General features: G+C 38.4%; 1 protein-coding gene across 1 annotated transcript; it reads left to right on the forward strand.

The window, feature by feature from the left end:
* Positions 1–10,677: 10,677 nt before the first annotated feature.
* Positions 10,678–11,322, forward strand: LOC306881088 (transmembrane protein 275-like; the record flags this gene model as incomplete). Its single annotated transcript, XM_079434994.1, has 1 exon — positions 10,678–11,322. One exon carries the CDS (start codon positions 10,678–10,680, stop codon positions 11,320–11,322), a length of 645 nt encoding a protein of 214 aa, XP_079291120.1.
* Between the last annotated feature and the right edge of the window lie 11,107 nt (positions 11,323–22,429).

The following is a 22,429-nucleotide window of genomic DNA, read 5'->3' on the forward strand; positions in this document are numbered from 1 at the left end:
CAAGATGAAAATCCTACTGAAGAACAATGAAATCAGCAGCAACCATGTGCTTAAAAGGAGTGTTCACCCAAGAAATGAAAACTGTGTCATCATGTACTCAATCTCATGTCATTCCAAAGCTTTATGACTTTCTGCCTTCTGTGGAAAATAAAAGAAGTTCTGTCGTGACAACTCTCGGAGGGTTTAGCATGGTATTATGTATATGTTAATGGGCCTAATTTAAAATACAACTAATACAAATCAACTTAAGACAGAGTTCACATGTGATTCATGAAACATTAGTATTCCGCCAATCCCATTTTTTTTAATAGCAAAAAATGGCATTAATTTATATGTATATTAAATACCAGTAAATATAACTAAACATTTACAAACATTATAAACACTATAGCCTATTTAGTTATCCGTAATCCACAAAAAATCCTTTAAATTTAACGGTATTAGAAAACAAGAATGAAAAATTAGTAGCTATAAAATTTTATATTAAACTATAATGTGAAAACCCAAATTAGGCTATTGTGGCATTCATTGTAAACAGAATAAAAACGTCAAGCTAAAATTAATTTATTAAAGTTAAACTAAACGGCATTGGGCTCACAAGCCTCTCTTATTCGACATCCAAATGTTTCCATTTTAAAATAAAATAAAGATGCAGTAAAATGCATTTAGAATGTGACAAAAACGAAAGTGGCCTATTTGTCGCACAGTTTTTTTTCTTTTGTTAATCTGTTAATTATTTAATAGATATAGTTTTGAGTAGCTGTATTTATTTTGTTAGGTTCACAGAAGCGCAGGGTGATGTGATGTTGTGTGAATCTTCATGATCAGAATGAATCAGAATCAGAATCAGAATGAGCTTTATTGGCCAAGTATGTTTACACATACAAGGAATTTGTTGTAGTGACAGAAGCTCCACAGAGCAACAGAAAGACAGTAACAGGACAGGACACAGGTAATAAAACAAATGCTCCCTGGATGTGAGGGGTCCAGAGCAGTGGCGATTTCTTTAAGACTGCAAGGGAAGCTCAGCTTCCCCTATAATGTCAAAAAATTAATGGTCAAACATGTACTATTGTGTTAACATTTTATTGATTAAAAATGCGTTAGAACACGTTCATCTCGAAGACGAGTTCGTTCAGAATCAGCTACATATAGCAGGTAACTTCTCATATAGTCCCGTAGCATCAGTGTATTTGCCTGTTGAAGCCCAGCGTCCATTGACTTCTATGGAGCTGCTTTGAACAGTTTTTTTCAGTGCTTCAAAACTAGACGGTCATTGGATAAATGCTGTGATTATGTCTCGCCCCCGGACGCTCAGCGTCTCTGGGGGTGAATGGAGGAGTGGGCGGGGCTGGACTCCGGGCTTCTGCGTGATGATTGGAGGGTTTGTCGAAAGACTGCATCTCCTTTTGATTGACAGCGATTGTGTCCTATAAGAAGTCGCTGATGCTGAAGCCATTCAAGCCAGTGTTGCCAATTTAGCGACTTTTCAGACCACCCTAGTGACTTTTCAGACCACCCTAGCGACCTTTTTCCCCAAAAGTGACTAGCGACAAATCTAGCGACTTCTTTGACAAACCTTAGCGAGTCTCTGTGATCGCTGGTACTGCCGCAACGGCGCGAGGTCAGCGCGCACGCCCCTCTTTCTCTGTTCAGTGAGCGGCTGAGAGGAGCAGCGCGTTCAGTTCAAATAGATATTATGTTGCTTCTCTAATTTTACATGCAAATATAGCCGAAATCACAGCACAGGAATTGTCTTGTCTTATCTTGTATGTATTATTTGATTTCATCAGACGACGGCTCGATTATAAATTAGGATTTTTGTGCAGACTAACTTCTTGGAAGGGAGAGCTGGTTATGTATTCTTAAAGGGCTGTGTTTCAGTCACTATTTCATATTTATCCCGTTGACTGACAACACAAACAGTAAAATATATAAAGGAGAACAGTTTTATTGAGAATTTGGCTGCATTAAAATACAGTATGAGCACAGAGAGACAAACAAATGTAAAAGGCAATGTGACGCGATGATGTAATGAATATGCTAATTAGCGCATGACGTCATCTGGCGACATTTAGCGACTTTTCAAACTGGCTTTAGCTACTTTCCATCGAAAGAAGTTGGCAACACTGATTCGAGCTCAGTCCCATAGTGGACTTTGCAAGTGTAGTCAAAAGACAAACTGCTGCAACCTATTTCTTGATATTTGCTTGGTGAAATTGCTGGCCAATTTTCATTATACATTTCACACAATTATACACCACATTCCTTGTTTCAGTTTAACCTAATTCCCACATTTCCTCCGTCGAGTTTAATGTTTTTTTAGATCGTTTGTTCATTCATTCATTCATACAGTAGGCCAGGCGGTGAACTAGCCAGCTAGCAAACTGCACACAATGGCAGAATTTACGTATAAATAAATGGACAATTTTTATGATGTAGGCCGAAAATGAGCTTCCCCTCTTTGAAAGACCAGCAGCCGCCACTGGTCCAGAGTGATTTTGCCAGCCCCTTTGCTCACTCTGGATAAGTACAGTTCTTGGAGAGTGGGGAGGCTTGTACCAATGATTCGCTCAGCAGTCCGGACTACCCTCCGTAGTCTTCTGAGGTCAGATTTGGTAGCTGAGCTGAACCAGACAGTTATTGAAGTGCAGAGGATGGATTCGATGATGGCGGAGTAGAACTGTTTCAGTAAGTCCTGTGGCAGGTTGAACTTCCTCAGCTGGCGAAGAAAGTATAACCTCTGCTGGGCCTTCCTGACAATGGAGTCAATATGAATATCCCACTTCAGGTCCTGAGAGATGGTGGTGCCCAGGAATCTGAATGACTCCACTGCAGTCACAGTGCTGCATGTTCATGATGGTGAGTGGGGGGAGAGCAGGGGGGTTTCTCCTGAAGTCCACGATCATCTCCACAGTTTTGAGCGTGTTAAGCTCCAGGTTGTTGAGACTGCACCAGACAGCCAGCTCCTTAACCCCCTGTCTGTAAGCAGACTCGTCACCGTCCTGGATGAGGCCAATCAGTGTGGTGTCGTCTGCGAACTTCAGGAGCTTGACAGAGGGGTCTTTAGATGTGCAGTCGTTGGTGTAGAGGGAGAAGAGCAGTGGGGAGAGTACGCAGCCCTGAGGAGCTCCAGTGCTGATGGTTCGAGTGCTGGATGTGAATTTGCCAAGCTTTACTAACTGCTGTCTGTCTGTCAGGAAGCTGTTGATCCACTGGCAGACGGAGGTGGGGACGGAGAGCTGAGTTAGTTTATTTTGAAGGGTTTCCGGGATAATGGTGTTAAAAGCAGATCTGAAGTCCACAAACAGGATCCTCACATAAGTCCCTGGTCTGTCCAGATGCTGCAGGATGAAGTGCAGTCCCATGTTGACTGCATCATCCACAGACCTGTTTGCTCTGTAGGCAAACTGCAGGGGGTCCAGTGATGTCCATCAGATGAGCCAGAACCAGTCTTTCGATTGATTTCATGGCTACAGACGTTAGGGCCACAGGTCTGTAGTCATTAAGTCCAGTAATTTTGTGTTTCTGTTTATATGATCTGTTGTTTATGCTGCTATTTGCGCATATAAAGCAAGAAAAAAAAAAACTTCACAGGAAAATAATCTAAATAAACAAAATGTTATCATAATTCTGTACGCTGCACACAGTTTCAACTTACTCAAAAACTTGCGTACATTAGCTGAGACATGACGTGACATTTGATTGTAGCCACCGCTCATGTTCATATTGATCTGCTGTGCTGCTGCTGCTACCTAGGTTTGCTATTGCCAATACATCCACAACATGCTGCTGTGAGCATGTAAGAAATACTGCTGCTGCACATATAACATACATAACTCCCTATAGCAGGGGTCGGCAAGTAAGTTTGGCATCTGGCCAAAAAAAACATTTCCGATCAGAGTATGTGAGCGGAGTGGAGCATCAACAATTTCCCCTCCACGCTCACTCTCTGTCACGAAATTCTGAGAAAAAAAAAAAGTCAGCTGTCAGCTGAAAATATTCAGAAGGAACAAGTAAATTCCTTGAGAAATATAATTTCCTGCTCATGTCCACTGCATTCATCATAGCCTTCACATTCTTTCTGATTTGAGTTATCCTTTTCTATCTAGCTAGCTAAATATGTTTAACGTGAATTCTTGCTAAATATGCAGTTATATTACGGGTCGTTGGCATGAATTGTACTCGTGATGGAGCGGTGATGACCACGCCGCTCCGACTTTTAAAAAATCCGCTCTTTGCTTCATTCAAAATCACACCGCTCCGCTCCACTCGCATACTCTGATTGTGAGTAACTGTTGCTGTCATGACATATCTATTTCAGAACCAGCCGCTATCAAAATAATCTGGCTACGGGCGCCAGCCAGATATTATTGCTGGCCGCTTGTTGCTGACCACTGCCCTATAGCATACATGGATCACCCCGTAGCAGATCTATACAGGTGGAGCTGGGGAAGGTGGGGAGTTTCTGAAGAGCGATGCAACTGCTACAGCAAGCACTAAACATGTATTTGAATGTTGAAAATCAAACAAGACTGGAGCCTATTGACTTCACACTTAAAAAAATAAAGGTTCTCAAAGAATGTTTTTTCTCAGATGCCATAGGGTTCCTTTCAGTGAACTAACTGTTTTTTTTTTGTGAGCAATTTACTCAAAGCCTTTATGTATTATGCATTTTAAAGGTATTCATAATGAAATTATAATGTTTGGAGATTCCTTGTTAATCTCCAAATCTGAAATTGGTTGTTTGTCATGTGTTTTAAAGCATTATATTATCTCAAGGTGTAACAATTAATATATAAGTATTATAATGTATTACTTGATACAATTATTAATGAGATCATACAATGCATTATAAGGGGCATTCCAAGGCATAAATAATGCATTAAAATATGGAATAAGATAAAGAAATTTTGTCGACTATAAAGACACTTTTTGTGAATTGGAAAGGTTCCATAAATAATAAATGTTCTTCATGGAAACATATATTCCAATAAAGACTCTTTATTTTTTAAAAGTGAATTGTATGAAAAAAAAAACAGAAACATTTCTCAAAATATCTCCTTTTGGTTTCACAGAGGAAAGACTATCATACATGTTTGGAGCAACATGAAATAACTTTCATTTTTGGTCTGCAATCACTATGAGATTTTTCACACCATGTGCTCATGATGGTTTGCATTTGTGGTTATCTGTTAGTTTTGAATTGATTTCTGAATTCCTGATAGCACACATACATCTCAGAATCATTTTGATTAGCCTTTTTATTTTAGGCGATTTAGGAAATTTTTTAGGCATTTGCTCATCTGCAATATGTCTCTAAAATGTTTCCTGTCACATTAAATACTCATTTAGTTCAGTCTTAGTCTTTAAGATTTTAATAATTTAGAATGCATGTAAAACTTAAGATTCATTAGAAGATGCTTTTATCCAAAGCAACAGTTGAGGAATACAACAAGTGATTCATCTTATCGAGAAGTGCTAGAAATTCAAAGTTTCAAACATCATCTAGAATAGTACAAGCTGGAACATGGTGGGATTTAAGAAATAGCAAAAACCCAAGAGAAGAGTATTTTTGCAAAGAGTCATCAGGATACAGTTAAGTGCTAACTTAAGTGAACACAACAGATGCTTTCCAGATGAATGCTCTTTAACAGGCATCTTGGAGATGTACTATATGTGCTATCTGGGATTGCTCAAACTGTAATCCTTTCCCACTGGGAACCCAGTGAATAAAATGTAAGAAACTGTAATTATTACATAAAAAGTCTTGTTTCCAACAGTTTTAGTCATGCCACACACAGATAAAGACTTGTTTTCCTGATTAGCCTACCCTGTTCTCTGACATGCTTAGAGATTTACCGTAGTCCTTTAGCAGCACTACTAATGACTCATGTATGAACACGTAACGTGCACGGCACAGAATCACTGTGCATCCTACGCAGACCATCAGTGACACACTAAGGCTGAATATGCAGTATCTGTCCTTGCATGGCGACAACGAAGAGAGACACTGCCTGCTGTTGCCAAGAGCTCTGACGTACACTAATGATTGAATTATACACTATTGTACTGGGTGTCTCACACAACAGCACTAAAGAGAAGTTTCAAACAACCAGGATAAATAACTTCATGATGAAAGCGATTCCCCCAAAAATGTACAGTAAAAAATGATTCATATAAATTACACGTTTATACAGAGGTGATACTGTGATATAGTGAACTGCTGATGGCCTGCACAACTGTTGTAAGTACACTATACTGTTATACAGTACATATATATTTCAATAAAAACAGTAGAATCTACTATATATTTCTACTAAACCTGTCATTAAAATATATGTCTGTTATATGATTGCTTGTATGAGGCTCCTTTTGCAAAGTACCTACAGTACCTGACCTTCATATAACATTTACCATGGAAACCATAGTCACTGCCTAAATACTGTAGTTATTGTTTCTAAAATAATATACACACACACATAGATAGATATAGACAGAGCTGGGTAGTAATTGATTACATGTAATCTGGATTATACTATCAGATTCCAAAAATTAAGGATTTGTCAGATTAAATTACATTTTATAAATACTCATAATCAGACAACAGTTACTTTTTTATTGATCAATGACTGCATTTTTAATGATCCATTCTAAAATATCCTACATTCAGAAAGTCTTCCAGTTTTGTGGACATTCACACAGAAATCAGTCATTCCTCAGGTGGCTACACAGCATTTGAAGTATGTTAAATGTATTTGCAGAAATAATTTCCGGTTTGAGAAGTGTTTCAACATTGCATCAACTATGAACACATTAATTTTTATTTGAATTATTACATAATAATAATAATATTAATAATCAGTTTAATTTATATAGTGCCTTTCCCAAGCTCAAGGACGCTGTACAAAAGCAGAAACACAATAGACAGTCGATTCACATAATCGCAACAGTCCTTTCACAATCAATTAAACATTTGATTTAGGTTATTTCAAAATGATTTATTTTAATTTGACATTTTTATGATTTACTTAATTAGTAGCTTTACATTAAACTCATGAACCCCCTGAAGTAGTGTAATGTTTAATGCACTTCATATTGTTAATTACAACAAATGGAATAAATTTTCCTACTATATCTGTCACGAATCCTGGCCATGCTCTTCCGTTAACTCGCCACCAGATGTCACTCACTCACCACATGGACTCGTACACCACACAGCACACTGGACTACAGTTCCCACAATCCATTGCACTGACGACACACAGCTGAATTCACTGATCACCCCATTACACACACTATTTAACCTGGGACTTCCTCTTGCTCTCGGCCGAGTATTGTTAGCGTTTATCACTCACCTAGCGATAGCAACTTTACAGAGCCATTGTCTTAGTCATAGTCCTAGTCTTGCCTTGTTTTCCTGCCGTGTTTGACCCTGCTCGTGTTTCCTGGATTTACCCTTCGCCTCTGCCGTTTGGACTCTGTTCGCTCCCCGTTTGGACTATTGCTCTCGTCTCTGGATTATCTCTCTGCCTTGCTCCTTTGGATACTGTTCGCTGATCGTCGACCCACGCTTGCTCCACGGACTGCTTTGTCTTGCCCTTGCCATACCTGTTTGCCACTATCTGACCCTGCCTGTTTACTGACCATGTTTTATAATAAAGCTTTGCATATGGATCTCGTCAGCCCCGTAACAATATCAGCATGGTTACAATATTATGATATTTAAATCAATGTGATAAATCAGTTAGGTCAAAAGTAATCTAAGTAATCTGTAAGTAGCCCGATTGTATTAACTAAATGCAATGGATTATGTTACTAACTACCATTTTTGTCATGTAATTTGGAATCAGTAATGGACTGCAATTTGTAGGTAATCTACCCAGCTCTGTACATGATGCTTTATTAGCGGCTGTTTCTTCAGGCAGCTATACGTACGCCATCCGCAGTTTTGGAAAAAAAGCTGTTCCGTGAACACTCAAGAGGAAATATACTGTGCATTTGCATAGTTATTTATATGTGAATATCTATATCTGCATTAGACTTCAGCATATGATTTCGCTAAACTAATAAAATACAAGAAGTTGAAAGCGAAACCTCAAAAAGTTACCATAGCCTAGTTTAAAAACCTGTAATATTATATATAAAATCACAAACCTTTCACCTTTTTACTTGTAAAAGGTTATCCCATTTCTTCAGGAATTTAAATCTTGGCTGCACAATGTTTTGGCATTTCAGAAAAGTCATTGTTTACTGTGAGGGACGACACGTTTAAATGTTCCTTTGCAAACCTTTACATGTGACCCTGGACCACAAAACCAGTCATAAGGGTCAATTCTTTTGAAATTGAGAGTAATACAACATCTGAAAGCTGAATAAAAAGACTTTCCATTGATGTATAGTTTGTTAGGATAGGACAATATTTGGCCGAGATACAACTATTTACAAAACTGGAATCTGAGGGTGAAAAAAATACAAAAAAAAATTGAGAAAATTGCCTTTAAAGTTGTCCAAATTAAATTTATAGCAATGCATATTACTAATCAAAAATTAAGTTTTGGTATATTTATGGTATGAAATTGACAAAATATCTTCATGGAACATAATCTTTGCTTAATATCCTAATGAATTTTGGCATAAAAGAAAAATCGATAACTTTGACTCATACAATTGTTGGCTATTGCTACAAATATACCCGTGCTACTTTGGTTTTGTGGTCCAGGGTCACATATAATAATTACATCATAATATTTACAGTATAATAATTTACAGTAGGCTACAATATAATAGTTTACACAGTTTACAGGAAACTTATTTCTGGCCAAATACAATAGTTAGGCATAGAACATTTATTATTACTATTGTAAAATAATAATAAATGCACATCTATGGTAAGTTATAACAATTTTATTGCAGTAGGCTACTTATGGTATTTTGGCAGTGATGTTTGTAAATGTGCTGGGTTTTTTGGAGTGGTAGTTTGGTCTGCTATCATAAAGAGGTGTTGAGCACTGGGAGAAGTGCACATAGCTGAAGATGAGAGAGAGGGTCCCTCCTCCCTACACTCAATGAACACATGCCCACCCGCTCATTCACACCACTGCACTGATCAACACAGGGCTTCTGTGCAACCTGTTACTGCCAACACGAAAGGGAAATATTACAACACTTAATATCATTTGCTTTTGTAAGAGAAAAAAAAATTGTTTATTGAGACAAATCCTCACTCAGAATCAGAGAGTCGAATCCAGCGCGTGGAGTGACAGCAGTATTGATCTTGATATGAGTCGAGCTCGCGTGAAAGACATCGTATTTTTTTAGGACGGCGTTTTCGACTCAAAGGAAACGAAGACGGGTTTCGCACATACCCGGAGACCTCCATCATCAAGCACGCCTGTGTAATTCCTCTGGACGTCGAATAAGCGGTAAGACCTTTTCTTGCTCATAAAGAGACGCTGACAATATTTCTAAATCACTGCATGTGTTCACATGTCTCAAAGCACCATATTTATATTTGTTTAAGCGGTCGTTTTTAACCACATTTAAGCGTCTCATGGGCTATCACATCCGGTAGGGGTGAAACCAGTATTGATACTTATTGCTCCCATTAGTACCTACGCATTTTACTGATTCATTTTACACAGTTGATGACACAATATGATTGAAATTGGTATAGTGTGAAATGATTAGTTTAAGTTTGCTTTAGAAAGTAGGCTAAAATGTGACAATGTGACAGTGTTGGGAAGTATGCTACTGTTGCATATAAGAGTAATGGTGACTGTGAAAACATCCCTTTTTTTCTGAGTGTCATGACTGTTGAGTAATTTACTGTCATTTATTCCTTTTATTTTAATGGTAAAAATATACAGTAAATCGTGTTACCTGGCAGTTACCTGACTAAGTTATTGTGTTACAAAATACAATTATGAAAAAAATAAATGATGTTATTTTTATTATAGATTACACTACTGTTAGTGTATAAAATATAAAAAACTGTAATATTGTGAAATATTATCATAAATAAAAATAATTGTTTTCTATTTAAAATGTAATTTCTATCCGCGATGACAAAGCTGAATTTACAGCAGCCATTGCTGAGATTATTATTATTGATGAATAGAAACTTTAAAATAACAGCATCTATCTATCTATCTATCTATCTATCTATCTATCTATCTATCTATCTATCTATCTATCTATCTATCTATCTATCTATCTATCCACACACACACACAACATATGATTCTATGATATTTTTTATAAGTAAAGTTCCCAGAATTCCCTGTGGAAACAATCACATTTGTGTAGATTTTATTTAATACATTTGTTTCCTCTTATCCTATTATCAGATGGAGAATTTATGTGATTTAGTTAATGTTTATTAAACTAATTTATTGTTAAATGTGTTACCCTGACTTCATGTGCTCTGTTAATATTGACTCCAGTTGCTGGAGATGACAATAACTCAATAAATGGCATCTTGTAATGCTTGTTATGGTAAAGTTCTGAGAATACCTGCAGTTTACTATAAAGTATGACACTCACTCTTTGTTTCCTCAGTGAGTGAAGCAAGCACCAATGAAGAAGCAATGGTCATTTTCTACAATTTGCTGATAAGGACACGGCAGGTGTGAGTGGGGTTGTGGCAGTGACGCTGTAACCGTGACCTTCACCAATATGGTTTGCAGCGAACAGAGTTCTGGTACATCAGTGCCCAAAAAGGAAACGCAGACCCGCAAGAAGCGGAAATCCTGTCCTCAGGGTCTGCCTTCTCCAGCCCTCTGCTGTGCATGTGGATTGTGCATTATGTTGGCAGGCATCAACATCACCTTAGTAGGTGCCTTCGCCTTCAGCACGCTTGTACCCTCTAGCAATCCCCCAATCATCATCGGACCTATACTTCTGCTGGTGGCGTTCTCCTTCTTCGGGGCTTGCTGCATCTGCAGTCGCTTGCCTCCACCTCAGAGCTCTCGTCGGTCCAAAGGAGGTGGTGGTTTGGGATTCATGGGTCGGGGTGGAGGGGGGTTGAGTGGAGGGGCAGCGTTTGAGATTGAGACCAGCGAACACACGATGCAGGACACCACAGCTGTGCAGCTCAGCCCCACCAACTCACCCTGCTCCTCTCACGCCTCCAGCCCTGAAAGAGAGGCTCCTGCCACCGCCGCCAACGCCACCGTTCCTTCCCCAGAGTACGTCCCTCCACGAGCCTGCAAGCTCTTCACTATGGAGGCCAATGGACCCAACTCAGCAGCTTTTTCTGCTTCTACAGGGGGTGGAGGGGCGGTCCGGCTCACTTTGCCATCAGACTGCGCTGCCACTTAAGGCTGCCAGTTTAGGTCGCTCTCTGGAGAAGGGCTGGTATTACGCTATGTAAATAGTTTTTCAGAGAGGAAGACAAGCACTTTGTGTGAAGAATTCATTTGATTATCACAGCTGGCTTGCGCCACGAGGTGCAATAACAATTGAAATGTTCTCATAAGTTCAGCGGGTTGATTTTTGGAGTCTGCGAGGCCCATGTGCTCCTAATAGAAATGACAGAGGTATGTCAGAAGCATATGAAGAGCTTTTGCGTTCTCTTATCCAAGGAGAGAGAGCCTTGAAAGGTGAATCACTGTGGCGTGCTTCACATATTCATACTGTGCCACTGTTACTCAGAGCATTCACAGTTACTGCGCTCAAAAGAGACAGAATCAGCTGTTGTGTAAAGATGGCTTTGGAGACGAGCCTGAGAAACAGAATGGAGAAAGACATTACACTGCGTGTTGTCATATGTCAGTGCACAGACCAAAAAAACAGAGATGTTGTATATTTTCTCTTAAATATTTTCTCGTCATCATTTTAAATGCTAAAATACACTTGAACGGTAATTTTTTGATGACTCTCCGTGGCCAACTTTTTGGATTTTGTCTTCATTGGATGCTTAAATAAGCCGCGACACTGTGCGAGAGCACTGCCGTTTTTACACGCGATTTAGAAAACGAGGTTGCTAAACAGTGCCATTGTTTGGATTCAAGTCGGACAAATAATTCAAGAGTACTGTAGGGCGGAATCAAAACTTTTTCCACAATCATAGTGCAATTCACCTGATGCAGTGTGGCGAAAATGCACATTTGATGACTGAGCTGTACTCTGTTGTTGAATTTAGTTCTTTGTTGTTGAGATTTGTGACATTATATAATGAACCAATAGCCCATTCTTCTTTAAAAAAAAAAAGAAAAGAAAAAAGAAATGAGCCGCAAGCCTTTATTGTACACTGTGGTTTATAATGCTGCCAAGTAAAACAAAATTTATTTCCCATATGGTTGCCAAAGGCTGTTTTCTCCTTCAATTATTCCTCTTCTGTTGTACTTTGTTGTCAATACTTGTCTTACGTCAACAATACGGTAATATTCAAGTATACTACCTACATCTGCTCACAGTGTTCCTTCCTAAAACCTATTTTTTCTTATCTTACTCTTTCTGAGCCAGAATTGTTCTCAAACATGCCCTCCATCACTGACCCACACTGATGGTTCAAGCCAAACAGTGAAACAATGTCCTCATGTTAATTCTATACCAGAGAGGTAAACTAAAAACAGCTTTTGGTGACTGAACACACTGAAAAAGCAAAAGACAATGTTCTCTTATACCTTTTTAAGAAGGAAGTTATCCAATAATGTTGTTAGATGTAGCTACAGTTTTTTGTTTGTCCCTTTGTTATCATATTCATCAGTTCCAACCAGCAGAAAGGGCTGATTTTTTTTTTCTTTCATTTTCTGAGTGCCAATGCATATGTTTAGCTGTGTAATATAATGCAGTATATTTATATTATAAGTATATGGGTCAGTATGTGATGAATACCGAAGAAAGTGCAACATGAACTGCATGCTTACAAACAGTGCACTGTTGCCACAAAAAAAAGGAGAAAAGATCATCTTGATAATTTAAAGAGAAACGTTAAAACACTTTAGTCCGCTTGTTCGTCATGAGATTGTGAGCTTTTAATATGAGAAGTTTCAGTAAAAGAAGTGAAGTTGAATGGGGGCTGTGGAGACACCTGGCATCTTTAGACTCTATGAACTATGACCACCTCTGTTTGTAAGCTGCTATTTGCCATCTGCACATCCGCTGTAGTCTGAATGAAATGAATGCTGCCTTAATGACAGTGATCTCAGGATCAAACCAGTGAGGGCTACTTAAATGTCCAATGAGAATATTTGGTCATGTGGTACTAATGTACTTATGGAAATGTTGTATTGTTAATTATTTTCTAACATGTATGTTTTTAAAAATGTATTTAATTGGAGGGAATGTCATGCGGGTTAAAAAGGCTTGATAATGCCGAATTGCATTACTGTTATTATTTTGGCGATTGGCCATGTTGTGTAAAATGATGTATGAACGGTGCACTTGTTCTAAGTATTGGTGGCACTGAAAATTTTAATTGTCTTTTGTAAGTTGCTCACATCATAATTATACACCATTTAACTCCCACTCGCATAATTCAATTAGAATTGTGTCCACGCCTGTTTTTTCTCCAATCTTTACATTTCTGAACTCTTCTCTTTGTTTTTTATGTATATATGTGGAAAATACTACATTCGATTTTGAAAAAAATAAACTCTTGGCATGTCAGAATATACGTTAAAAGCAACGTTCTTAACTACTGTCTGACATTTCGTCATTTCACACTAAAAGAAATATGTGATGTGATTTGATGTAATGATTTGCTACAATGGCTGCAACATGATATCTGAAATGAGAGAAGAGGCTGATCCTATTTACCACACTGGACTGAAATAAACATACTATATATGGACAGTGCTCTCAAAAGAGAGGTTCACTTACTTTTCACAAATGCCTACTTGTTAAGAAAGCTCATAAGCTTGTAGCTGAAACTGTTACTAGGGTATTGACTTTCTATTCATAAAACATTTTTATGAGCTGTTAAATTTCATACCAATCAAATTCAGCCCCTATAATAAAAACAATAACAAAATTAGCATAATTATTTTTTGAGGTGGTGATTTTGTTTTAATTTGTGCAATATCATTCGTACAGAAACATACAAATAATAATAAAAAAAGTAAGGATGATGGTCCACCACTAAATCTAACTAAGTGAGGCCAATTCTCTAAAAATGTAAAATAGTTATCAATTGCCATCAGAGTGTGTTGGCTTTATAAAAGGTTGACAAGGCTAGTAGTCACACTGGGAAGTTTGAAGATGCAAATATCCAACAAATATATGTTTTTGTTTACACTTAATTTACACCATTAGAGTAGGCTAAATATTATGAATTCTATGCAACAAACTAATTTAGTATTTTTTAAATCTAATTATTTTTTAACTAAAATGAAACTACACTGGCATACATTTAGTCAAACATATAATAACAAATGATAAAACTGTCAAATATTTATAATCCATTTATAAACAGTGATTTGAGGTTTTACAGTTTTGCTCTTTCTTTCACTGTCTTGTTTGTAATCATAGCTATTTTATGAATTCAGTTTTCCTGATTAATACACGCCCAAGCCAAACTAGGTCAACTTGTGTTCAGTCTGAGTGCATTTTTAATGCTTCATAAGTTATGTAGAGACTTTAAAAATACACATACCTTTAGAAATATTCACTATTATACTGATAACAGTAGGTTAGATCGTATAGGGAAAAATCCCACTGCTCATATGGTCGCTCGTGAAGCTGTCATCGGTATTGGGAAAATTCGCTTCAGCTCATGAGTGTAAAGTTTCAGTTAGTTCACCCCCAAAAGTTAAAGGTGAATTAAAAATATTGTTACTTGTAGAAGTAAATGGTGTGTGCTGAACCACTTCATCAGATGACATTTCATCTGAGCTCTCCAGCCGATGGCCTCCCCTGTCGGTTTTTGGTCAGAAGCTTCATCTAGTATTACAGTTTTTCTCGATTGCTAACACACTATAACTGATTCATTTGGCCCAATTTTCCAAAACATCCATATAGTTCTTAAAACTTTTAACACATTTCACCTGTTTGCATACACGTTCCAATTTGCTCAGTGTTTTCTGCAAAACTCTACACAAGAACGGCATCATTTTGCACAGGTTTAACCATGTTCTCATTCAGAAAACACAAACACAATAATTAACTCAAGCATCAAAAAATTAACTCAAACAGCACACATTTATCCATGTGTGAACATTAAGTAGCAAAACTGATGACACACAGGTCAGAATCTCAGGATGATATGAAAAGAGCACAAGTGATTAGGTGTTTTGGAAAATTAATCCTGGTAGTGGGAGACAAAGAGGAATAGGTGGAGGGGATGAAGGGGATTTCATTTAATTCATTATTTATTTATTTCTGTAAAGTAACTGACAGTCTATTCCAACGTGTGTATACTGTATATTCAGTTGTTTGGTCTTTGTATTTTTCTCTTGTAGGGTTTTTCTTTTACTGTAAGATCTCTTTACAGTAGTGTACTGACAGTAAACTTTTCTTAAAGTGTATTGCTGATTTTTACTGTATCTGCACCCCTCTATTTATGTTGTATACTGTAACAGACATTATAGCAAAATTATTCCTATTTCCCAAAAGGAGGTTTTTGTAACAGTGTTTTGAATTGATCTCACTAGTGTTCTCTAGACAGGAGTAGAAAGAAGTGTGTGTGTATTTGTCATCTGAGGCCAAAAGTCTGACAAAAGAGAACATGTTTTTGACTTAAGTATTAGATTTTGACATGGAAGTTTGAAGTTTGCACAAGTTAGTGTGTAGTTTTGAGATTGTGGTTATAGTTGTGAGAAAATGGTGAATTGTGTGTTAGTAATCGAGAAAAACTGCAACACATAAATCTGGCTCATGACTGTCTGGTTGTTGAATAAATTTGCTTATACAGACTCTTTCTAGGCACCTCATCTCGACTGCTTTAGTTCAAAAATTCTTAGTTTGTTGTTGTCGTTTGGTCACCAGAGGGTGCTAGACCCAAATTTATCATAAAAGTAGATTCCAAATCGCCCAATGTTTGGTTACGCAATGCTTGGTCTGACTAGTTCCTATGGGTATTTTCCCAATAGTAAAATATTGTAGGCTATTGTCTATTAGAATAGATAAAGTAAGATTATTTCCTAATCTATGCATTGTCTGAGGTTCTAATAAATAAGCTTTTCTATCCTCAATTTCAATTGGCACAAATGCAAATTTCATGTGCATTACACCTACAGTTTGCGTATCCACAAATTAATCTGAATAATCTTCCAACTGGAAAATAATTCTGCCCATCTGCTGCTAATAATGACAAACCTGTCTTGATCCATACACTAAGAGTTTTTTAACCATTCAATTTCTAATAATACTTGTCCCAGGACAATAGCAAATAAAATACATCAAGGCACTCCTTTATCTCTTTGCCAATATTACGCAGGTAGATTTAAATATCTCTTGAGAAAACTCCCATATCTTTTCCCAAAGATATCAGGACAGTGTCGCATATACTAGAGATGTCACTTACTCTCACATCGCTATCTCTGATTGCCTGAGCCATTGTATTACCTTGTGATGCAATAAACTCACATTGATTACCCACAACTATTTCAGATGATCTGATCAAAGAGCAAACAGTGGCTTCTCTTGAAGTTAAACTGCACATGCTTCTGTGGAAGAGTTTATCTGTCCATGCTCTAGTTTATGACTGGATTAAATTCACGTGTTTATCAGTAGCGCTTCAAAGACCGTCTCTTATTTTAGCTGTCCTCTTTGAAACTGGTCTTCGTTAATCAAGGTCAGTTAAATACACTATACTGATTGCATTTCTGAAGCCCAGTCTGTTTTTGTGGTTTGTCTTCATATTCTTTCAGCCAACAACTGCTCGGCATGAGCTCTCCTGAGAATGTATTCATGTGATGATCCAGATGTTTGCAACAAGTTGGAGTTAATGTTTTATGGCAAAACAGAGAAACTATGATTATTCATATATTAGTCATAGATAATGATTGACTGTCTGAGGACAGCAGGTTTGGTGGCAAACTGCGTCGGTGAAGCGCTATGTAATGTAGATAAGTTGTGGAATGCAGAGGTCACAGTGAAGGTCATCCTCCTAATTTACAATGACTAAGCAACTGACGTGGGATAAAGATGAGCAAAAACGTCGAAAACTGCAAAAAACTGCAAAAAAAAAAACAATCTTACACAACGTTTAATGACCATTATTATTTTTAAAAATTTTCATTCATTTGAACCAGCGATGTACTTCAAGAAGCGAAAACATATTTTAGACAGTATTTTGTGGGAAAACTAATAAAATTGTTTTCATCAATTGAAATTTAATCAAATATTAAAATATGATGATATATTTTAAAATATGAAAAAACATTAAATTATTAGATGGAAAGCTTAAACTTGCAGAAATGTTGCCATGATAATACATGAAATAAAACAAGTTTAAGTATAAAATCACTACAACTGAAATATAAATGAATTAAAGCTTAAGTACACATAACAAAATTGCTAAAACCTAAAATTAAAACCAAAAAATAAAAAAATGTATTACAGAATATCAGTAAATACGATAATAATATTTAAATAAGTATTGTTAGCTTTTATTTTACTAATTATATTTTTTTATTTTTCACATTTTTAATTTGAGTTTATATATGTCACGAATCTGGTCCATGCTCTCCCGGTTAACCACCACCAGAGGTCACCAGTTCACCACATTGACTTTCACTCACAACACACTGGACTCCATTTCCCACGATGCATTGCACAGATCACAGCTGTCACCATTCACTCATCACACACACCTGATGCTCATTTCACAATCACGCACTCACTATTTAACCTGGGACTTCCTCTTGCTCTGGGCCGAGTATTGTTAGCGTTTATCACTAACCCAGCGATAGCAACTTTACAGAGCCATTGTTCTAGTCTTAGTCTTGCCTTGTTTTCCTGCCGTGTCTGACCCTGCCTTTGTCTCCTGGATTTACCCCTTTGCCTTGCCGTTTGGACTGTGTTTGCACCTCGTTTGGACTATTGCTCTCGTCTCTGGATTATCTCTCTGCCTTGCCCCTTTGGATACTGTTCGTTGATCGTCGACCCACGCTTGCTCCACGGATTGCTGTGTCTTGCCCTTGCCACACCTGTTTGCCACTGTCTGACCCTGCCTGTTTCTGACCATGTTCTATAATAAAGCCTTGCATATGGATCCGCACGTCTCGTCAGCCCTGTAACTATATATATATATATATATATATATATTACTCAAATTAAAAATGTGAAAAAGAAAAAAATATAATTAGTAATTAACGAATATTAAATTTGAATTGAATTTTTGGAAAAAGTATCAAATAAATATAGAAATGCACACATATATATATATATATATATGTGTGTGCATTTCTATATTTATTTGATACTTTTTCCAAAAATTCAAATTTAATATTCGTTAATTCATGTTATCAAGACAATTCTCATATTTTAAGATTGAAAGCCAGAATCTGTGGGAATTTACAATGTTTACATTAAAAGCCATTTGAAACTCCCGATAAATTATGGAGATATGAGTCATTTTAATGTGACCAAAATAAAACAAGAAAAGCAAGCACAAATAGCACAACCGGTTTCACAAATCTTATTTGACTGTGTCAGTCATGGATAGTATTTCATAACAACTGGCTCATTTTAGTGGTTTTTGGGATGCAGCAGGTGCAGACTGCTAATGAGCAGTGGAATGAATGAGTCCAAATATGTTAGGACAGTATGTCACTAATTACTGCTGCATAGTGCATTGTACATTAGCATTTGTTTGCAGAAGCACGTTTTCATACACCATTCCCAAACATAATACCAACAGGAAGCTGGTCTTGGACAGTTCTTTCATGCAATCATCTCCAAATGACTGTGTGCAATGGTAACTGACAGACTGTGACATGTAAACTGTTAGATATGTTTTTTAAAATGTGAATACACCCTAAAACAGCAATGCTAATGAGATGTTATTGCTTAGTCACAATTCCCATGAAGCGATATCTCATTCAATAACTGTGTTTGACCCAGATTTTACTGAAATGCATGAACCTTGTAAATTAAGTAGAATAGGACAATTTCATTGTTTTCAGATGCAGAGGTCGTGTGTCTTGGTATTTGTGTGACAGTATGGCGTGATTCTCATGTCTCAAATCCCCTTTGCTCCCCTGAGGGACAGACGGGGTTCCTCAGCCTTCCCGATCCGCTCAGAACTGGACCGTGGCGGTTGCTCGGGAGCATGTGTGTGTGTGCGTGTGTGAGTAAGAAACCTTGTCTGTGTCCCCAGCTTGAGTGCGTCAGGGAGGAGTTTAGAAAGATAAAGAGAAAGATAATAATCAAGCAGAAGAGATTAAGGAAAGACGAGCTGCAAGAGTTCAATGCAAGCAGACAGCAGTTATATAACTGTGGTCAAATTAACCCTGCTCTATAATGCAGAGCATATACTGGGAAAGACCAGTGAAGACTGGAGAACAGATCATTCATTCGCTTTGGAAAATATCAGTGCTGTTTCATGTCAAATATCAGTTTCCCATTATATGATGAAAAGTGCATCCTGGTTTGTCAGTCTTGCATCTTACTGATTTAAATTGGTTATGATAACATTTTCTATGCATAAAAATCAATAGGCTAATCTGAATCAACGTGTGTCTGCACTGTGTAAACAATTTTTGTACAAATTTGGGTCACAACTTGCAACTGAAGAGAACACACACACACATAAGCACGCACGCACGCACACACACACACACACACGCACACACACAGGCACACACACACACACACACACACACACACACACACACACACACACACACACACACACACACACACACACACACACACACACACACATTTACACTCAATACGTTATTATCGCTTACTGTTTTATAATGTTCTACAAAACTGAGGTGCAGATAATTGCCACTATTTGCATTAAGTAGTATAAATAGCAGAAAATCTTGCTATTTTAACATAGTGTGAATAGAATCTATAGCTATTTGCACTGAGTAAATAGCATATTGTAAAACAATACTGCTATTTTCACTTGGTGTAAATAGTATCTATTGCAAAAAAATATGCTATTTGCAGACATGTTTTTAGTGTTATGTATATATTATTATAGTTTTTAATCAGTTTATTCAAATATTTATGTTAAATATTAATATTTTTTTAAATATATTTTCAGATTTCATTGATATTTTATGATTTTTTTGTACTTCTATTTAGGTTGAATTTATTTTTACTTCATCTTTAATTTTAGCTCAGGTTTAGTTTTTATGTATCTTAGTACATTCACTGCTTCATCTCAAACGTATTTAGGTAGTTGGCAACATTTTTCATTTAATACTTATATATTTAATTGTATTTAATGATAATAACCCTGCTATGAAGGAGTCACACAATACAATAATTCACACAATAATATTTTTATTTGTTATGTTTGTTTAGATTGCAACACAAGGTTATTACAATTAAGTAAAACTAAAACCATTAAAAACATTTAAAAAAAATCTAAATATAAAACTATAATAGTATACCCCAGTGACTCTCAAATCAATGATATTTAAGTTTAGGTGTAATTATTTGCGCAGTGTTTTCCAGGAATGACAGTACAGACTTCTGTTCCTGGGAAACAATATGATGGGAATTAATGAGGTCACCCCAGTACAAAAACATTTGGTAGAAAGTGTGGGTTCTCTTCCAGGAACTCGAGCTGCGTCGAAAGCGCTAGGGGGACGCCTCCAGCGTGACCGCGCTCTGAACAAGAGTGTAATCTGTCCAATGGATGGGCGAGACGTCATAGGAGGGTGACGTCACCGAGGGGGAAGCATAAAAGCATGTGCGGCGGAGCCGGCGTTTGCTTTTTGTCATTCAGCAACCGCCTCTCTGTCTGTGTGTATTGTCCTTGCATGTTGTGAGTCTTATTTAGTGTTGTACGTCTGTTTGAACACATTATAAGCTTCAGTTAAAACATGTCTAAGAGTGCTCATAAAATAAAGCACTTGGGCGACAGCAGATCACATTTCAGACCGTGTGTTCCCCCTTGCAGACGCTACATCACTGCGGGGGATACTCACGATCTGTGTGTGGTCTGCTTGGGAGCGAGTCACACAGAGTTGGCTCTCTCTCGAGAGCCCCGGGGCACGGCTCAACGCTCCTCCTCTCTTCCTCCGAGGAGGTTGAGATGGAGAGTGTCGATGAGGCTTCGCACCCTCAGCCGCCCCAGTATGAGGAGCTAGTGGAGGTAATTACTCGAGCGGCAGCCAAGTTAAATAATAGTTGGCCCGCCGAGACCTCGGTAGAACCGCAGCCCAGTAAGCTCGATGAGAGATTTCTGCGTGTCAGGCCGTCACCTTCACGTCGGAGCCTGCTTTTTTTCCCCGATCTCCACACCGAGGTGTCGGGGTAAGCCCTTCTCGGCCCGTCTCTTCATCCCCGCCTCTGGTAATTACGGTAATGTGGCGGGGTTGACTGAGCATGACTATAGAGCGATGCCCCGAGTGGAACAGACGCTTGCAAGCTATCTGTCCCCTCGCTCGGCGTCATCTCTAAAGGTTCCGTCCTTGCCTACCAAGCTGCTGCGTACTACTTCAGAGTTGGTGGGCAAGGGGTACGCAGCTGCATGTCAGGCTGGTGTGTGTCTGCACACCATGGCGGTGTTACAGGCGTACCAAGCCGACCTGCTTAAAGAGCTAGTTGCACCCCCTGGTTGCACGTTTCCTCTGCGGTGTGCTGAGGCTGAGGTCTCCAGTACGATCCCGTGTCCCTACGTGGTACCTGGCTGTGGTTCTAGAAGCTCTCTGTAAACCTCCATTCGAGCCTATCGAAGAGATTTCTAATCGCCTTCTCACTATTAAGACTACCTTCCTTTTGGCGATTTCTTCTCTTAAGAGAGTTGGGGATTTGCAGGCCCTGTCAGTGGCCCCTTCTTATCTTGACTTTGCGCCCGGTCTGGCCAAAGCGTTTCTCTACCCTCGAGCGGGTTATGTTCCTAGGTCCCCTCTTCTATTCCACGGCCTGTGGTACTGCAGGCCTTCAGTCCTCCTCCCTTTCGGGAGCCCGACCAACGGAAGCTTAATTGTATGTGTCCAGTGCGAGCACTGGACGCATACGTCCACAGAGCTGCCCTGTGGAGAAGGACGGACCTGGTATGCTTCGGTCCTCCCAAGCGGGGTCTGCCTGCTTCTAAGCAGGCCCTTAGTCGGTGGATTGTGGATGCTATTTCTCTGATTTATGAATCTTCTGGTCTCCCCTCTCCTATGGGGCTTAAAGAAGTATGGCGGCCTCCAAGGCCTTTCTAGCAGGGGTTTCGATGCAGGATATCTGCAATGCTGCAGGTTGGTCCACTCCCCTCACCTTTGTTCGATTCTACTTGGAAGTCTGAAGGCGTGGGCATCTCGTTCCCCTAGCGCTTTCGACGCAGCTCGAGTTCCTGGAAGGGAACGTC

This window comes from Barbus barbus (genome assembly GCF_936440315.1).
Source record: "Barbus barbus genome assembly, chromosome: 15".
NCBI lineage: Eukaryota > Metazoa > Chordata > Actinopteri > Cypriniformes > Cyprinidae > Barbus > Barbus barbus.